Source organism: Schistocerca americana, chromosome 4 (genome assembly GCF_021461395.2).
Source record: "Schistocerca americana isolate TAMUIC-IGC-003095 chromosome 4, iqSchAmer2.1, whole genome shotgun sequence".
NCBI lineage: Eukaryota > Metazoa > Arthropoda > Insecta > Orthoptera > Acrididae > Schistocerca > Schistocerca americana.
This window is the reverse complement of record NC_060122.1, coordinates 564,860,928-564,882,288: the sequence shown is the minus strand read 5'-3', so window position 1 is coordinate 564,882,288 and position 21,361 is coordinate 564,860,928. Positions and strand designations below refer to the sequence as shown.

At 39.2% G+C, this 21,361-nt stretch overlaps 1 protein-coding gene across 1 annotated transcript in view; it reads right to left on the bottom strand.

Moving 5' to 3' along the window:
• LOC124614041 (integrin alpha-4-like) overlaps positions 1 to 21,361 on the bottom strand; it is a 560,480-nt gene that overhangs the window by 76,474 nt on the left and 462,645 nt on the right. The window contains exon 21 of the mRNA XM_047142871.1: positions 16,436 to 16,532. Coding sequence (XP_046998827.1) covers positions 16,436 to 16,532 — 97 coding nt within the window. The remainder of the gene's footprint in view (positions 1 to 16,435; positions 16,533 to 21,361) is intronic.

Here is a 21,361-nt window from a genome sequence, read left to right as displayed (position 1 = left end):
AACTAACATCAGCCTTACAGCTCTCATAAAATAAATCCAAAATACACATGACACCAATCATTTTTAGGCCATCATAAAAAATCAAAGCATGGGCAGCACAGTTAGCACAAATGCAAGCAAACTGAATTACTTTAGACAATATATTAAGTTCTATGAGCCTAGATCCACTCAATATATCATCTTCTGCCTTGAAATCATCAATAAAATGCCTCCATCAACTTTTTTGCTTGAAATACTTTGTTATTTGATGTACAAGCTTGTTTCATGATATGAGAAATATGACTGTTTTTCATTGTTTTAAAAATCTTGTACCCAATCTGAGGCATGCTAGAAGGAGTAGGAATCAGAGTATAAACATTATGAAAATATTTAAACTTTCACAGAATATGAAATCTTACTGCCATTTGGAATCTATCATCGAACAATCCTTCAGCTGTTAGTGACAATAAGAAGAAATATTTTTAGTGAGAGCCAAGGAAAAAGTTAACAGTCACTGAAGAAAGCAGATGTGGTTGTAAACAAGCTTTAAAAAAGTTATATGTTTAGAGTCTGAGCTGGCATCCAATATTTTGCTGCTTTAATTTTAATATATTAAACTGACTTCTAAGCCAACGAAAAACTTTCATGATTTTCACTAATTTTTGCATAAACCACCCCCCACCCCTCCCTTAAGAATCACTAGGAATATCATTCTGCATTTGAGTAAATATTTTGATAGAGCACACTCAAGGAGTAATTGCCCATGTTCAGGTTAAAGTGAGACATTTTCGTTCATTCAATCAATTGTTTGACAATCTCAATGGGCTTATTTTAATGACCAAAATAGGGGGCCTCAGGCTGTTTTCTACAATATATTTTAAGGGTGTGAGTATAAAATGTCTTACTGTGAACAATTTAATACATTTTGATGCTGTATTTTGTGGGCTTTTGCTTTTTGATGAACTGAGAGTGGAAGACATCAATAGGAGCCAATATGTCACCATGTTGCCTTGCAGCTCTAATTGTTACATCATCAAATGAGGGCATCATAATAGAAGCAAAAATCTACTGAAACTAAAATTTGCTCTGAGCATTATCAATCCCAACCAAACAATTTTCCATAGTTCCCTCATGGTAGAATAATTTGACATTTTACAGGAAATCAAAAACAGAGCCCCAGTAAGTGCCATGATTTCTTCACAGTTTGTCAACTGGAAGTCTCTAATGTGTCCATCAAGTTTTCTCTGTTCCTCCCACTGCAAGCATCTATTTGATGAATTTTTGTTGCAGAAATATTTATTTCAGAAATTCATCCTCCAGTTGGAGATTTATGATTTGATTTGTAGAAATGCATCTAGAGGGGTTTTGACATCTGCTGCAGTTCCTTTCAGTCTAGGCAAAATCTTAATACTTTCAGCTCTTACTTTTTGTGAAATTCTGGTTAAGTACTTTGAATCATTTACTTATAATGTTTCCTTTCCATGCAGAGATAAAAATATAACTGAACAAGATCATCACCCTCAAGTAGTATTTCTTCAACTGATCTATCATCTTCTTCCCCTTCTTGTAACTACAGATCATAATCTGTGCAAGTATCCTCCTGGTCTATGTTCTTAGGTTTGTAATTCATAATCCTTCCTTCACTCTCGATGTACCCTTCCTCTTCAGCTTCAGACAGTGCATGTAAACACTGATGTATCTCCTCTTTGGTATGAAGTCTGTAATCCCTAAAATGAATTAATGAATCAGGGACCCTTCAAAGCTGAGGATAAACCATGTTCTTTGGGTGATGATCTTCAATCAATTATCTGCCCCCCCCCCCCCCCCCTCTACCATACATTTCCATACTGGCTATCCCTGTATATGGAACAAAGCAACTAACAGAATAGTGAATAAAAGAATAAACACTAACATCATCAAAAAAACTATGCATCTGTATGTTCTACCATTCACTCCCTACCAAGTTAGACACTCAACATAACATAAGAACACCAAGAAAAATAAAGTTATAGTTCTTACATGACAGCCTCCACATTCGAGTTTCACCTGCATGGCAGCTACACTATGTGATCGAAAGTATCTGGACACCCCAAAAACATACGTATTTCATATTAGGTGCATTATGCTGCCATCTACTGCCAGATACTTCATATCAGCGATCTAACTAGTCATTAGACATCGTGAGAGAACAGAATGGAGTGCTCTGCGGAACTCACGGACTTCAAGTGTGGTCAGGTGATTGAGTGTCACTTGTGGCATACATCTGGACACAAGATTTCCACACTCCTAAACATCCCCGGGTCCACTGTTTCTGATGTGATAGTAAAGTGGAAACATGAAGGGATATGTACAGAACAAAAGGATACAGGCCGACCTCATTTGTTGACTGACAGAAAGTGCCGACAATTGAAGAGGGTTGTAAAGTGTAATAGGCAGACATCTACCCAGACCATCACATAGGAATTCCAAACTGCATCAGGATCCACTGTAAAAACTATGACAGTTAGGAGGGAGGTGGGAAAACTTGGATTTCATGGTCGAGCAGCTGCTCACAAGCCACACATCACGCTGCTAAATGCCAAATGATGCCTCGCTTGGTGCACGGATTGTAAACATTGGATGATTGAACAGTGGAAAAATGTTGTGTGGAGTGGCAAATCATGGTACACAATGTGGCAATCCAATGGCAGGATGCGGGTGTGGTGAATGCCCTGTGAATGTCACCTGACAGCGTGTATAATGCCAACAGTAAAATTCGGAGGCGGTGGTGTTATGGTGAGGTCGGGTATTTCATGGAGGAGGCTTGCACCCCATGTTGTTTTGCATGGCACTATCACGGCAAAGGCCTACACTGATGTTTTAAGCACCTACTTGCTTCTCACCATTGAAGAGCAATTTGGGGTGGCGATTGCATCTTTCAACATGATCGAGCACCTGTTCATAATGCACAGCCTGTGGCAGAGTAGTTACAAGACAATAACATCTCTGTAATGAACTGGCCTACACAATGGCCTGGCCTGGCCTGAATCCTACAGAACACCTTTGGGATGTTTTGGAATGCCAGCTTCATGTCAGGTCTCACCGACCAACATTGATATCTCTCCCCAGTGCAGCACTCCGTGAAGAATAGGCTACTATTCCCCAAAAAACTTTCCAGTAGCTGACTGAACGTCTGCCTGTGAGAATGGAAGCTGTCATCAAGGCTAAGGGTGGGCCAACACCATACTAATTTGAACATTACCAATGGAGGGCTCCATAAACTTGTAAGTCATTTTCAGCCACGTGTCCAGATACCTTTGATCACATAGTGTATTTAGTTGTCATCTGCTTTCTGCTTTTCACACTCAACTGGTGCAGTAGCAGCAGTTTTGGCAGGATTGCCTTAGTGCGTTCATATGCCAAAAGAGATTAATTTGACCATAGCTGTCAGATTTTTCTGCCATGGGTCAATCTGAGTACTTTTTTCAGGAAGTTGCTCAATTTGCAGCCAGTTTGCTGCACATACTGCTTCCAGCAGCTCAATGAGTGGTTATGGTTTAGCATTATTGAAGAAAGTATTGAAGAAAGTTTATTCGTCAGTAGGAAAAGTGAGAGAAGGAAACATAGTGGGTGAATATGGATTGGGGGGAAGAAATGAAAGAGGAAGCAGCCTTGTAGAATTTTTCACAGAGCATAACTTAATCATAGCTAACACTTGGTTCAAGAATCATAAAAGAAGGTTGTATACCTGGAAGAATCCTGGAGATACTAAAAGGTATCAGATAGATTATATAATGGTAAGACAGAGATTTAGGAACCAGGTTTTAAATTGTAAGACATTTCCAGGGGCAGATGTGGGTTCTGACCACAATCTATTGGTTGTGAACTGCAGATTGAAACTGAAGAAACTGCAAAAAGGTGGGAATTTAAGGAGATGGGACCTGGATAAACTGAAAGAACCAGAGGTTGTACAGAGTTTCAGGGAGAGCATAAGGGAACAATTGACAGGAATGGGGGAAAGAAATACAGTAGAAGAAGAATGGGTAGCTCTGAGGGATGAAGTAGTGAAGGCAGCAGACGATCAAGTAGGTAAAAAGACGAGGGCTAATAGAAATCCTTGGGTAACAGAAGAAATATTGAATTTAATTGATGAAAGGAGAAAATATAAAAATGCAGTAAATGATGCAGGCAAAAAGGAATACAAATGTCTCAAGAATGAGATCGACAGGAAGTGCAAAATGGCTAAGCAGGGTTGGCTAGAGGACAAATGTAAGGATGTAGAGGCTTGTCTCACTAGGGGTAAGATAGATACTGCCCACAGGAAAATTAAAGAGACCTTTGGAGAGAAGAGAACCACTTGTATGAATATCAAGAGCTCAGATGGCAACCCAGTTCTAAGCAAAGAAGGGAAGGCAGGAAGGTGGAAGGAGTATATAGAGGGTTTATACAAGGGTGATGCACTTGAGGACAATATTATAGAATTGGAAGAGGATGTAGATGAAGATGAAATGGGAGATAAGATACTGCGTGAAGAGTTTGACAGAGCACAGAAAGACCTGAGTTGAAACAAGGCCCCGGGAGTAGACAACATTCCATTAGAACTACTGATGGCCTTGGGGGAGCCAGTCATGACAAAACTCTACCATCTGGTGAGCAAGATGTATGAGACAGGCGAAATACCCTCAGACTTCAAGAAGAATATAATAATTCCAATCCCATAGAAAGCAGGTGTTGACAGATGTGAAAATTACCGAACTATCAGTTTAATAAGTCACAGCTGCAAAATACTAACGCGAATTCTTTACAGACGAATGGAAAAACTTGTAAAGTGGACCTCGGGGAAGATCAGTTTGGATTCCGTAGAAATGTTGGAACACGTGAGGCAATACTAACCTTACAACTTATCTTAGAAGAAAGATTAAGAAAAGGCAAAGCTACGTTTCTAGCATTTGTAGACTTAGAGAAAGCTTTTGACAATGTTAACTGGATGACTCTCTTTCAAATTCTGAAGGTGGCAGGGGTAAAATACAGGGAGCGAAAGACTATTTACAATTTGTACAGAAACCAGATGGCAGTTATAAGAGTCAAGGGGCATGAAAGGGAAGCAGTGGTTGGGAAAGGAATGAGACAGGGTCGTAGCCTCTCCCTGATGTTATTCAATCTGTATATTGAGCAAGCAGTAAAGGGAACAAAAGAAAAATTTGGAGTAGGTATTAAAATTCATGGAGAAGAAATAAAAACTTTGAGGTTCACAGATAACATTGTAATTCTGTCAGAGACAGCAAAGGACTTGGAAGAGCAGTTGAACGGAATGGACAGTGTCTTGAAAGGAGGATATAAGATGAACATCAACAAAAGCAAAACGAGGGTAATGGAATGTAGTCAAATTAAATCGGGTGATGCTGAGGGAATTAGATTAGGAAATGAGACACTTAAAGTAGTAAAGGAGTTTTGCTATTTAGGGAGTAAAATAACTGATGATGGTCGAAGTAGAGAGGATATAAAATGTAGACTGGAAATGGCAAGGAAATCGTTTCTGAAGAAGAGAAATTTGTTAACATCGAGTATAGATTTAAGTGTCAGGAAGTCATTTCTGAAAGTATTTATATGGAGTGTAGCCATGTATGGAAGTGAAACATGGACGATAACCAGTTTGGACAAGAAGAGAATAGAAGCTTTTGAAATGTGGTGCTACAGAAGAATGCTGAAGATAAGGTGGGTAGATCACGTAACTAATGAGGAGGTATTGAATAGGATTGGGGAGAAGAGAAGTTTGTGGCACAACTTGACTAGAAGAAGGGATCGGTTGGTAGGACATGTTTTGAGGCATCAAGGGATCACAAATTTAGCATTGGAGGGCAGTGTGGAGGGTAAAAATCGTAGAGGGAGACCAAGAGATGAATACACTAAGCAGATTCAGAAGGATGTAGGTTGCAGTAGGTACTGGGAGATGAAGAAGCTTGCACAGGATAGAGTAGCATGGAGAGCTGCATCAAACCAGTCTCAGGACTGAAGACGACAACAACAACAAAACCAGACCTTTGGGAGCACCACTGGTGATCGAGCCAGAAAAGGGCACACATGGTGTAAAGGCATATTGGCTGCATTATGGATACAGATACCTCAATAGTGTCAAGATTACAGATGCTTATCTGATCCCAGGTGTAATGGAAACTTTGGATAGTCTGGGGCAATACAGGTATTTCTCCCCATGGATCTATGGAGTGGCTATTGTTAGCTGGAAGTAACACCAGAGAATATGCCAAAAAGAGAATTTACAGTTCCTTTAGAAGACTATAAATATTGATATGACACAGCACATCTGACACACAGTACAGAAAAATGTCAGTTTGCATTGCTGCAGCTGCACACAGGTGTGCTGCACTGGCCCACATGCAGCAACATTTACAGAGTAGTTGTTGGTCTGAAAGCCAATGATCATGCCCTTTTGGATATCAGATAAATCATTCTGTTTCCGCATTACGACTATGACTGCACTGTTTTCCACATCCCTACTGACACACTTAATATACCTTCCACTGCTAGTGCTGCTGCCTGACATCTGTGAGTGGTTATTGCAAGCTGATGTCAAACATAGACTGTGGTCAGATTATTGAGGCTGAACCATGTACATTCTTTTGAACATAATGAAGCTTGCTGAAAGAAAAACTAATGAGGTAGTCCATGTTGCACTGATTTATGTTCTTTTGTAAAGGACATTTATTGCTATGTTAAAATATTTTGCCAACAGCATTTCTTAAAAGTCAAGTTATGAATTTGTTTCCATGAAGGAAGAGGTAGGGATTTTGCACTAAAATGTGCCTGTTAATTAATAATGATATTCACATTCATTGTTATAGTTCTCTATACTGGACACAGTGTGGAAATGGGTGTATTGTTTGCCTTTTGCCACTAGCATTTGCTTGAATACCATGTGTTAGAGATTTTCTATTGATATGATATTCACTTATCCTATGAAGTGGATAAAATTAATGTGCCTGTGAGTTTACCATTCCATACTTTTTCACTGTGGTTTGTTTATCATTTGAGCAGCCCCTCTTACTGATTAATTTCACATTGAAACTTCATGTCACCATGAATTTCCACACAGCAATTTATTTTCTGAGATGTGGGGATGTGTGAGGATCCTAAATCCTTCCACATCAATATACTTGTCATTCTTTGGGACATTTGGCATAAGTTTATCAATTACATTCTTCACAGCTTATGTGTTATGTTATTGAAGTTGTTGGTAGATTGGCAGAGTCCAGCATTTTTGAGTAACCATTGTCTGTTTACAATTCATTCTGATACATTCATTGTAGTTGTTTTGGGTGCACGCTTGGTGTTGCAGACTAGCAGCTGATTTCAGCACAGACTGTGTCTGTGAGTCAACATTGGTTTGTTATGACTGCTAATTGTGCTCAAGGGAGAGATGTGCATTTTTGGAAGTAATGGATTCAGTTATAATTATTGTTGCATGTACTTTATGCTGCATTCTCATATTGATCAGTTCTGATCAAACAAAAGTTGCAGTGGGGAGTTGGCTAGAGTCTGTCATTGATTGACCACACTAACTAATGTTTTCAGGCTCATTATCCATGCCACATTCTGAGAGTTGAAAGATTTCAATGTGAAGTGGTTCATGTTGTGTTGTGACACATAGTAAGTTGCTAAAACTGATTGTAGTTGAACTCTTTGAAATAAGCAATAATTTAGGTAATAAACTATACAGTCTGTGACTCATTAATAAATACTCTCAATCAGATTTGGCACAGTCTGCATTCTATATAGTTACCAGGAAGAAAAGTAATTAGAGCAGTATAAGAGGAGAGAGACAGCATTGTTTAATATAGCACACCAGCCAGTTGTGTTATAATGAGAGGTTTATGGAGTGTATGGAATGAAGTACAAAAAGCAAATACAAAGGCCCTGGAAAGTCAGGAGTAGGTGGGACAATGGAATGCTATGTTACCTGAATACAGTACAGGACAGTGGGTGATGTAGTTAACTCCTTACACCCTAAAGTGCAAGATAAAAAAATTCCACACTTGTTGTCAGGGTCCATACCAAGTAGTCAAGATGACCCCACTGGTGAATGTGAAACTGCAACTTCCTGACCATATTACTGTCTTTCACTTCAGGCAAATCTGACCATTATGGGGTGCTCTGGAATCTTTATCATCATTCCAGCATCAGCCCCAGAAAGGGGAGAGGAGGTAGAAAGGATAAGAAGGCATACAGAGTGGAGCTGACTGCTCCTTTGCAAATTGTGCAATCATTGTCTTACGCATTGAGACCTAGAGTTGGTCAATGTAAAAAGGAAAGTATAGGGCTTTAAAACTTTATAGTTTTATTAGGTGCATTTTTTTCATGTTATGTGCAATGATAATGAAAATGTGTGGAGGAAATGATGTACAAATGGTGGAGGAGTGTTGTTTTTATTTGTGTGTATTGGGTTGGTACATAAGTTCATGGCGTTTTTCAATAAGTTCAATAAACACAACAGATATACACAACAGAGACTTTAGTCATCGATAATAAATTCTCCTTCACTATTTACAAAAATTTGCCAACACTGGGGTAATTTTTTGGTTCTGCAACTGAAGAAATTGTGTAGTTTTTGTGCAAAGAAATCATTGTGTGATGGTCAGGGAGCATTTTTATCTATGAAGGAAGTTCCTTGAAGCTGTTCAATAGAGAGCAGAAAAGGCAAAAATCTGAGGGCACTAGATCAATTGAAAAACGTAAGTGTGGAATAACTTCCTGTACAGTGTTTTTTGTCTGTCTAGTAGAATGTGGGCAGAAATTATTGTGGAGTACACAATGTCAGTACACATAGTGTTCCTGTTCATTGTCCTTGGACTAAATCTACAAGACTTCTCAGTTGTTGATAGTAAATGTCAGCGGTGATGGTTACACCTCAGGGAACCGATTTGTAGAACACCATGTAGTCATTGTTCCACCAGGTGCACATTTCTTTTGAGAATTTGCCCAGGCCTTTATACAGGGAGTTGCTGCTTTATTTGGGCTCAACCATCCCTCTATTTTCCTTATGTCAGCAGACACCATGTCTCACCACCAGTAACAATACAGGATAGGAATGGTAAGTGTTGTTCATGAGCCAATTGATGATGAGCAAGCAGAGGTACACATATGGTCACCCACTGATTTTGGTGATTTTGGCTTAGAGCATGTGGTACTCTTACACCTGATTTTTGGACCTTCCCCACTGCATGCAAATGTTGGACAATGGTGGAATGATGACAGTTCATGACATTTGCCAATTCTTGAGTACAATGACAGAGATCATTGTGGATTAATGCATCTGAACCATCTTTGTCAATCCCCAAATGTCTTCCTGAATGTGGAAAGTCATTAATGCCAAAACAATCCTCCATAAAATGAAAAAAATAACAAACATTTTCTTACCATGCTCTCTCAAATGGCATTATCCTCATACACAGCACAAATGTTTCTGGCTGCCACCACTTCTGTCAGCCCTCTATTGAACTCAAACAGAAGAATACGTTAGAAATGTTTTAATTCCTCCACATGGCACTCGGTTTTCTAGTGTCCACAGTCCCACTAACTGTCTCAAATGACAAAATGGCAATATGTATCATGATGACAGAATTTTTTTGATCACGTATATAGCCAGTCATGCACTGTGGTTTTCACCTCTTTACCACTTCTGAAATGCCTGACTTGCATTGATTCTTTGAGTGCATCAAACAGATGACAGTCACTAGGAGTGAATTCTAGTGAATAAGGAGGATGCACCAGACATTCAAATTTAATTTCTTGAATAGTCTCAACTGTATTATGGGCTGTATGCAGTTGGATATTGTTATTGTTGCAGTACCCCTGAAGTTAAAAGTCACTATCAATTACTCCTGATGACTGCAATGGGTAAAGTCAATTTTTCAGCATGTCTGTATAAGAAATACTGGTTAACATCACTCCCATATCTGTGTAACACTCCAAAATTACTCCATTTGCATACCAAAAGAGAATGAACATGACTTTTCCAGCAGATGGTTGAGTGTGCAATTTCTTATTCCTTGTTTGACCTTTTCATTTCTGGTTGGTGACAGTGGACCAAGTTTCATTGCTTACAATGATTTTTACCAGATATACATAGCCTTCAACATGGAACGGATGGAAAAGACCTTCACAGGTGCCACATGGGGTAGCTGCGCATTCTGAGTTGCCTTGCCACAGATCGAACAGCTGCCCCCATCAGTGGTTTGAGTCCTCCCTCTGGCATGGGTGAGTGTGTTGTCCTTAGTGTGTGTTAGTTTAAGTTAGATTAAGTAGTGTGTAAGCCTAGGGACTGATGACCTCAGCAGTTTGGTCCCACAGGAACATACCACAAATTTGCAAATTTTTTTCTTCACGGGCACTGACGTGATGGTCTTTCAATTCACCAGTCAACTGACATGGCACCCATCTTGCAGTCATCTTATTGAGGTGCAGTACATTGGGAACAATGTTCTATGCTGAACCAATACTAATCTTGAAACTTGTGTCTATTTCATTCAGAGTTATGTATCTGTTTTCCTTTACAAGCTCCTCCACCAACAAAATGCTCTTGTCCATCACTACACGATGGTCTTGGGGCATCCTGCATAAAATTTACAGCACTTTTAATCTTCCTACACCACACATACACTTTCTCCAACAACAAATATAATACCATACTGTGCTGTCATTCTGTGATGAATTTAGTTTGGTTTGACACCTTCACTGTACAAAACCGGCATCACAGATCACTGCTCAATCAGGGTACATATTGACAGTGGGGAAGTTATCTTGTAGTTGATGCTGCTGCCTTCGCCGGCATTGGTCATCTTGTTGTGGATGCTGCTGCCTTCTCTTGCATTATAGCATCAATCTGTCACCTGTTGATCACTTTCTGAACCTCAGGGAACACTACTGCCACTTACCAATTCCATCATAAAACTTTTCAAAATTTTATAGGATTTTAAGGTTTTCATTTGAATCACCCTTGTAATATGGTAATTTTGGGGTTCATTTTGTTTCAGAATAAACTTTATATGATAGGAGATGGTGTTAGTTTAGTTTTGTTATATGTATAGTGTAAGTGAAAAACACCTATGGGTATTCTCAGGTTGTAGAATTAGAAGGAACAGTGGAAGCAGTTTATGGATTGCCATTCCACATTGGTCTGAACTGTCACAGAGACATACAAAATGGAGTTATTTCTGGAGAGACAGGTGTGCAAGAATGCCCTAGGGGACATCTCACAACACAGCCATATTTTCAGAAGGCAGGACCCCTTACGCCATGTACAACCGAATTGTAGTACGTAGGGAGGTTCAAGGGGAACAGAATGCTTAGAGCTATGAAACAGTAGGATGCTATGAAAAGAACAAAATGTGGCAACCAGCAACAGTAACAGGGGCTACAGAACTGAACTGACCAATAGTACTGTGTTATTTCAAGTTATTCACAATTTTAGAAGGAGCCTTGCATTTGGAGGACTGAATTCCCCTAAGGTGGGAAGGAATATTGTTGCATCAATCACAGACCAGACATTGCAACCTTTATAGGGCATATAGGCAAGCCACCTATGAAGTCCTGCTGTTGGATGTTAGAATACTGCTGGGATAGGATGCTGCAATATAACTGTCTGCCACAATGATGTACTACACTTTCACATGTCATGGCACAAAGCTGTGCTTCCATAGCCATCTATGCAACCAGGAGGCACATTCCTGTCACAACATAACTGACCAGAGCACCCATAAATACCCAACACTCAGCATGGTTCCAGGACTTCTGGCTGAAGCTGACACCAAGACAGTCTCCACATAAGCCATCAGTCCAATGTGAGGCCAAGCAGCTTCAAATTTCCCTAGCAGCATAGTGAGCTACCTGCTGGTCTCTAAGGCACTACTAGACATGATGGTTGTGAGTCTTGAGCCAGTGCCACCTAGCGAGCACCTGCTCTAGGATGTCTTCATCTGTCACTCCAGGTGACTCCAAGGGCTCTGAGTTTGGTGCAAGGCATCAGTGTGCCTGACATGCTGTTCACGGCTGCAGCCATGTGAGCTCACTGGCTGCTGGGATGCCTTTTGTGTGTAAGTAAGGTCATCTCACTATCCACAGTTCTTGCACTAAGACAACAACTGGCTGATTAGTCCATATTTGCAATTCAACTAACAAGGGGAGGGCGCCAATTGTGAAATTCAGATTCGATTCATACTGCGCATAATAAAAGCTCATGGCCAGAGGTGCAATGTGGCAAAGCACCAAGATGCACTTCTCAGCCGTTGTCGAGAAAAACGACAGTTAAAAGAAACCGTTGCAGTGAAATACTCTCTATGATTAATACTTTTCTATAGCGTCGTGGTGCCGCGGTAAGCGCTCGGGTTCGTAATCGGAAGGTCGCCGGATTGAATCTTGCCCCATGCAACATTTTTTTATTATTAGTTTTTTGTAATTCAAATATATATATATATATATATATATATATATATATTAAAAAAAACAAAGATGAGGTGACTTACCGAACGAAAGCGCTGGCAGGTCGACATTCCCACGTGGAATGTTTCCCTCTATTTTATATATATATATATATAAATTATTAATGAATTGCTTATGCATGTTGGTGAAGGCGGATCGCTCTCCAATTGTATCGCCTCCATTTTTGCGTTTGTTTAACAGGGTGTACCAAAGCTCTCAGGTCCGCATAGATTTTCGACGATGTTATAAGTTGCGCTAGGGACCGCATCTACCTTCTTTCGAAGTTAGCGGGCAACTATGCTGTTATGCGGCGGCTCGTTTCGGCCCATTCAACGTCTATCCTTCAAATGTAACGAGCAAGTAACGGAGTTTATATTTCATACCTGCCACAGCAAATTTGTGTTCGTGGGGTTTCTATTCTAATTCGAACGTTTGACTTACGCTATACGTATTCGTTTCGGAATATCATTTCTACGTCTTCCGTTAACTATACGTGGTTAACATTATGAAGACAATTAATAACATTTGTGAAATACAACTTTGTTTGCGGAAAACATAATGATGTTCGAAGTCGCCAGTTTTTCCATGACAAATGACTTTCAACAACTTATTATATGCATAATTGTTGCAACTGATTACCGGGAATTTTATATACATATATATGTGTGTGTGTGTGTGTGTGTGTGTGTGTGTGTGTGTGTGTGTGTGTGTGTGTGTGTGTGTGTGTGTGTGTATACACACACATTTGAATTACAAAAAACAAATACTAAAAAAAAAGTTGCATGGCGCGAAATTCGATCCGGCGACCTTCGGATTTCGAACCCAAGCGCTTACCGCGGCGCCACGACACTGTAGAAAATTATTAATCGTAGAGAGTATTTCACCGCATCAGTTTATTTTAACTGTCGATTTTCTCGACAACGGCTAAGAAGTGCATCTTGGTGCTTTGCCACATTACACCTCTGGCCACGAGCTTTTATTATGCGCAGTATGAATCGAATCTGAATTTCACAATTGGCAGCCTCCCCTTGTAAGCTAAGCATACTGCTGAGAGTTATGTTGAAGTAGCAATGATTGCCATGGATGTCTCTGCATGGAAGTCTTGCAGAATAAAGACTGTTAATAAAGAATGAGCTCTCCTGATTCTGCACTCTTTGTGATACCAGTAGATTGTAACTCATAGTTCCTGCATGTGCCTTCAAGGGGCAGGGCAGAAGCAATCATCCTGGCTGATAGTGATGGTGTGTGCATTGCCAGTACCATTAGATTAATTATCAGGCTTCTTAAACCTCTTATGTTCTGTTAGAAACCTGCAAATGTATTTCATACTTTTCATTGTCCATGCTGCAACATCCCTCCCCCCTCTCCCCATTAACTGTTGCAACTGTATCAGTTGTTATTTGGAAGCTATGTCTTTTGGAAAATTTCACTTCAAAAGTGATAAGTAAAAATATCACAGACACTGGACAGTCAGAAGTCCTATTACACTTCAAATGAATTAGTTTCATTCACAGTTAGTGTGGCTTACAGAATTTGTTTCAAACAGCTTCTTCTCATTGCTTATTTGTACCTTTACTTGGTCTGTATCCCTGAAGCTTATGATTTTATCTAAACAATATGGTAAATGAATGAATGTGTTACTATGATTCCAGATAGTCACAGCAAGACAGAAATAAAAAAGGAATGCAATCACTTTTTTATTGTTCTTCTCCTTTTATTGATGTGGCAGTCAGTTGATAACATAGGACCCTTTGTATTCTTAGGCATATTGAGGATGACAGTAAATGAGACGGATGTAGGCAACACTGTCAGCTGTGATGTTTAGTGAGGTAACACACTAAGTAGAATTCTGTCCTGATGCATCTTATTAGAAGTGAGGCAGTCATTTTTATAGTTTAATTATCATGAGTCAATGGGTGAATATAAGTAATTTAACTATAAAAATGAGCTCACAGGTTACACATTCCTATCCTGTGCTCCTTTTGGCTCCTCCTCACAGTCAGAGGGGTTGTGTCCAGTGCCCAATGATTTGAAGGAGTAGACTGGGAGGGAAAGATAGAGCAAAGGAAGAGGGAGACCACAGAAAAGGTGGGTGAGTGCAGGAAGAGTGAAGTTAGGATTGTGGGGCACATATGGAGGTGGTCACGGGGCAGGGGCTGTTGAAGATTGAGGCCAGTTTTATGAGATTAAAGGATATGTTGGAAGCAAAACTCCAATCTATGTAATTTAAATGAACTGGAGTTGAGGAAGGATCCACATGGCTTTGGTTGTAATGCCACCATGAAATCATGCATGTTCAGCTACATGTTCTGTGACTGGGGTGATTAGCTGTGCTCTAGCCACTGTTTGGCAGTTGAGTGGACAGCTGATTGCTAGTCATCCACACTTAAAATGCTAATATTAGAGCACAGCTGGTATGTGATAAGACTGTTTTCACAGGTGATGCTGCCTCTGAAGGGACAGGAAAGCCTGTGATAGGAGTAGAATATATTGTGATGGTTGGTTCTTCCAGATACATTTTGTACTGTTTCTTCCATGGGGGTATGACATACATGACAAGGAGTAGCGAGTACCTCAGGTGGTAAGGTGAACTAGGATGTTACACAGATTGGATGAAAGGCAGAACACCCACTTTGAGGGGTGAGAGATATTGTGGGTAGTATAATTCTTATTTATGGGCCTGATGATAAGTAGCTGAAACCACAGGAAAGAATATAGTTCAGTTGTTCCAATCAAGGATGATATTGTGACAAAGGGAGTGTTCCTTTGCACCTGGTTCCTGGATGCTGTCAGAGCATATGGCAAAGGATATCTGTCTGCAGATTATGTCTGGGGTCAGTGAAGGCTTTGGTAATACCTTCAGCATACTAGGAAAGGGACTGCTTGATATTACAGATGAACTACCCTTTGGTGACTGCTTGACACTACAGATAAACTATCCTTTGGTGACCAGACTATATTGAAGTGACATTTTGGCTTGGATGGGATAACAGGTATCAGACTGCATGTTCTGTTGTTGATTAGTGAGCTTGATATGGACAGAGGCTTTGACGGAGTCATAAGAAAAGTAGAGGTGGGGCACTGAGCTGAGGAGAACCAGGTGGAGCAGATGGAGGAGATGTTGCAGCTGCAGAAGAATTTGGATATAGTGTCTTCATCCTGGGTCTAGATCATGAAGATATTGTCAGTAAACATGAATCCATCTTGGTGTTTGGGATTTTGGGTAGCTGGGAACATTTCCTCTAGATGGTCATTAAACAGGCTGGCATAAGAGTTTCTATATGGGTGTCCTTGGTGATTGTGTGGATTTGTTTGTTACCTTTTCCTAACAGGAGACATATTTTAGTGCTAGGAAGTAATTAAATACACATATAAGGAATGAGATGATGGTTTTGGATTCAGAAGGATGCAGAGAGAAGTAGGGTTCAACAGTGCCATAGTGGAGGTTTCTTTTATAGCAAGGTGAGGGATGACGGTGGCTGATAGTAGGGAAGTCATTCCTGTCTGATGTGGGAACTTAGGCTGAAGGCACCTAGTTGAGGTATTGGTTAACAAGAGCTGAGATCTTTTTGGTGGCATTTGGGATTGTAAGATTTATGGATTTTGAGAAGCATGTAGAAGGAGGATGTGTTGGGTGGTTGGGGTGAGGAGGAAGAATGATTCTGGGTAAATCTTCTGAGATGGGCCTAAGGATTTGAGCAGGGACAGGTTATCCTGGACACTTTTGGATGGAATCATGATGGCAGAGCTCGTAAGTTGAAGGATCGAACATTTTCTGGATACCTTCTGTCAGACATTCAACCCACCAGCCAAGCAACTGTACAAGCACATTGTAGCTATAATGGTATGTGTGAGTTTACTATTTAGTTCTGAAGAAGGATTTGTCCAAAAGCTAGCAAAGTTTTTAGTCTAGTTTGTTTGACTATTTATGAAACTACTAAATTCATATTATGTACCATCTTGCCATGTAGCTTTAGAGACATACCTGTCAGTATCAGAACGAATTAAATTTTTTGGTTCTTTCACATCTACACTTCCATTGGTAGATAGCAGGATAATGTTCTTTTTCTTCATTATGTTTCCTGAAAAGTGAAGAAAAACAATAACAATTCAGTCTCTGTAACTTTTATTAATGCAGTAAAATGTCAATTTAGTATCATGATAGATAGTTTTTGGTGTAAATGTATATAAAAAATTAAAACTGTGATTATTAAAATTATGCATCACAATAATATGAACAGTTTATAGTTCAGACATCTGAGGAGTGAAGCTATTTTTAGAATGAAAAAAAAGCACTTTAACCAGAAAAATGCTTTGATCTTTTCTCATCTCATACTTACTTCCCTTTGGTGGATGTGCTGGTGTATATACTGACCCATGACATGTACTTAAGGAAAACTCAAATCATGTGCTACTGAAATTATTTTGAACGTACAAATAAGGGTAAAAGATGTCGAATGACAAAGAGGGTGGACTCACAAAAAATAAAATTATAAAATGAGATCTTAGACTCTGAAATCTTGGAACCACTGGATCTAAAGTGTAATGAAAAGGTCAAGTGAGGTCATTTCTTCATTTAAGTATTGCATTTTCTACAAACAAAAGGGTACTAAAAGGCAGAAATTTAAGCAAATTGGTCACAGAGAAAGTAATCCATATGAGAAATAAAGTTTTACTTCTATCACTGCTTAAATAAAAAAAAATATATTTATCTAATTCTCTACAAAATTGAAGGAAGAGCACTTTCAACTTCTGAAATAAACAAAAGCTTGCTTTATTAGGATTCTCTCTCTCTCTCTCTCTCTCTCTCTCTCTCTCTCTCTCTCGCTCTCTCTCTCTCTCTCTGTAAAACTCTCTTTATACTCTGAATGGTTTGATATGGTCCATCACAACTTCCTCTCCACACCCATTTCAGAGTAGCACTCCTATTGTTTTTTGGATACATTTCAATCTCTTTTTTTACCATTTCCCTCTAATACTGTGGAAATTATTCCTGATATCTTAACATAATGTCTATCATACTGTCTCTTCTTATTGTCAATATTTTACACGTGTTCCTCTCCTCAATGAGTCTGTGAAAGACCTCCTGACTTCTTATCTTATCAATCAACCTAATTTTGGAGATATTTCTACAGCATAACATCTTAAATGCTTTGATGCTCTTCTTTTCCAATTTTCTCACAGTTCATCATTCATTCCCACACACAGATGTGCTCCAGGCATATATTCTCAGAAAATTTTTCCTCAAATTGAAGCTAATATATGACCATAGCAAACTTCTTTTAGCTAGGAATGGCCTTTTTGCCAGTGCTTGTCTGATTTTTATGTTTACTTGCTTCATCCATCATATGTTATTTTGCTTACAACTATAAGTTTTCCTGATAAGCAAAAGCAAAAGAGATATTCTTTTACCCTTAATTTTAATCCCATTCCTAAGCTTATCTTTTATTTTAGTCATTGTTTCTTTGATGTACAATTGAACAGCATGGAAGAAAGACTGCATACCTGTCTTAAATAGTTTTTAATCTGAGCACTTCGTTCTTGGTTGTGCATTCTTATTGTTTCTTCTTCGTTCTGTAGTTACTATCCCAGTAAGATTTGTTGGCATGATAACAGCATTTGACAATGTGAAATGTCCAAGATGTTCACAATTCTCAGGGAAATAGCTACATGCTATAGGGAAATATGGGTGTTATACAATTACAGAACTGACTTAATGTATTGAACAGTCTACTGAGCATAGAATATGGATTTAGAGTAAACTGGAGAAAGGCAAAAGTAATAAGGGCAGAAATGAGATTACTTATTTAGTTAATATCAAAATTGTGGCCCAAAAAGTAGATGAGTGAAGGAATTCTCCTACCTTGAAGGTTGACTGGGTGTGGAGTACACAAGACGGTTTTTTTAGCTTAGGAATTTCTCAATCCAATTCAGACAATAATAGCTGTAGGAGACCCAATATAGAGTGGGATTCAAACGTGAAATCATTAAAATCCAAGTGATCAACTTGTAACATTTCCTGGCCATACCCGTGTGTTAGCACTGTTTCACTTTTGTAGCCATCTCAGGCAACTTTTGCTCACAGGGGAAGGAATTTTAGTTTATGCTGAAGATAATGGGCTGGGGTTTCCCTAACCCTGCTAAATGGTGATGGCTGGAACCTATTAGATGGTCTTGGTGAGAAATTTCCCCATGACAGTGGTTATAGAGAGGGCCTCATGATGTCCTGTCAAGGGGCAGCAACTGACATGTTGAAAGCAAGAGCAGGATAATGGCCAATGACAGGGCTTACTTTTTGCTCTTGATTTCTGACTGGCTGAAAGGCCTCTATTTTAAACAGTTTTACGAAGTGGTATGGAGCTGACAAAATAGTGGTATCCCACATTGTGTAGGGAAGACATGCGTCCTCAGAGGTGTAGTTGGTATTTTTGATCTGTATTCTGGAAATCTGGGTTTTATATACATCATTATCAATCCTGGGACTGAATGCAATACAGAAAACTGACAGTATTTGTGGTGTATTCTCATGGCTGGCAAGTGATTTTTGCTTAGGCATTTTCCAGTTGTGCTTTATGAGTTGTGAGGAGTCTTAAGTGTGAACTTGTGTGGTAAGTTACGTCTATATGAAAATTGGAGATTTTAGCTAATTGGAGGTGGCAGTTAGATAAAAACTGAAGGACTTGGCTAGAGGTTTTTGTTACATAGTGAAAATTACATCTGCATAGTGCAAATCCAATAGTGATGCTTTTACAGTGAGCTTCTCCTGGTTGATACTGAACTGTATTCCCATTTGGTTGTCAGGATATTATCAATGGCAATTGCTAATAGCAAGTTGAAAGTGATTTAATGAACTGTTAGTCATGACACATTTCAACCCACTCATTGGATCCTGGAATAATACCTGCAAGTAGTTAGGTGGTAGATGGATTTGTGAGAATAACCCTGTCTCACATTCTGCATACCGCCTACAGAGAATCTGGCCATGACTGTGAGTGTGATTTCATATGATGCCATGGAAGCTTTATATATGAATAAAAGGAACATTTCAGCTGGTGACACCTTTGTCAGGATTGAAATCGCCACACAGAACTGCATCTTCTTTGGCTGGAAGCACCATCAATCATACCTTTACCAGCCATAGACACAAACTTTGCATCTTTACCCATGGGAGAGTTCAACTGTTGCATCAATTTCAACATCATCATTGGCTGCTTGTTGAAGAAAAACAGTAAATTATATGCTACAGCTGAGCACAATTCATGTTTTACAGTTTGAGTGTAAGCTATTGCTTTTGTATTGTTTCAGATTTTCCTCATAAGTCCTTCAAATTGCTGAAATCTATGATGATGATTTAGCATTTATGGGAGATATTTGTGAAGGAGTGGCTGGAAGATTTTAAGTGTTTCAATTTCTGTGAACTTTTGGCAAGTTTGGATCACTGGAGATGGTGGAAAGCCAATGTATGGTACCCTCAAGAAGGAAATTGAAAAACCCAATGTAAGAAAGAAATTTTGAAGCCATTTTAGTTTAGAAACCTAATGTAATAACACAGATTCCAGATAATGTACTGAACAATATAATTAATGACTTACACAATGTAAAATGGAAAAATATATGAATGCTAAGTCAAATTCTGGACAGTGAGCTTAGGGAGGAAGTGAACAGCATCAACACAAAATGTATGGAAAAATGTAGGAGTACAGAAGAATCTAAGCTATCTTCTGAAGGAGAAAGTGAGAATTTAAAAGAATGTGCAAAAGAGGTGATTTAGGAGACAAAATTTGTTATTATCAGGTTGGAATAGACTATATCACAGAAGTAGGGCACTATAAGAAACCATAAGTATCTAATCATGTGTTCACAGAAAGCTCATCATAAGGAGCTGATACAGGAGCTGAAACAGAAGACTCAAATGAAACTCAAGAGATGGTATCTGAATTTGAAACTGTTGTAGTACAGTCAGATGTGCCTGAAATTTTGGCTGTGTCTGATAGCGAGACCTTCCAGAAATGGGAGCTATTCCAGTGCTAAAGCTAGAGAAAGTTTATTCTGCATCATTATTGGAAAAAGTGTGGGTATTTTAGCATGTTATTATCAACTGCAGGATCCACCTGGCACAAGGAATCCATGCAGGAAAGGATGTACTGTTGCTTCTCATGTCTATATGTTTGGAAGTGGGAGAATGCTGAGATTCTCCAGAATCTGTGGGTGAATCAGAAAGGTGTTGTGAAAAGTGCATCTATCAGTTTTCAAGAGTGAGAAGTGTTTGTGTATGCATTTCACAATGCAAGAGAAGCAGGAAGAAGACACACAAGAAATGAAAGAACTGGTCTCAAGGTTTTTTCAGGACTGTAGGAGTCAGAGAGCAGCAAAGCAAATTTTTTTTAAATTGCTGCACTTCCCAAGGAGACTGGATGCTGAGACTGGCTGACAACATTTGCAGTCATGAGCACAAACATGACTTCCTCAAATTCTCATACAGTTATGACATATGTGGTACATGAGGTGGAGTTTTCCACCAAAATCTGTCACAAGTGCATAAGACAGAATTTCCATCAGAGCTTCAACGACTGAAGAAATTGCTAGGTGACGGTTCAATTCCTCCCATGATCTTTTCTAACTCCACTTCATCTGATGGTGAAATCTCCTGACCATCCTCAGTGATCCTTTTTATATATAATGTATTTAGCATAATGTACTTTTTATATGTGCTGTGCTAGTATAAAATCTCTCTTTGGCATAGAAATTCAAGAATTACATGTTTGCAGAAATAATTCCTGATAGTGAGTGAAATATTCATCCATCAGTAGTTGAAAATTGTTCTTAAATAAATATGTTGCCACCATTAAATGGGCTTTGAAAACACAATCAGCTAACTACTGTAGGATATGGAAACTGTAGCAACAGCCCT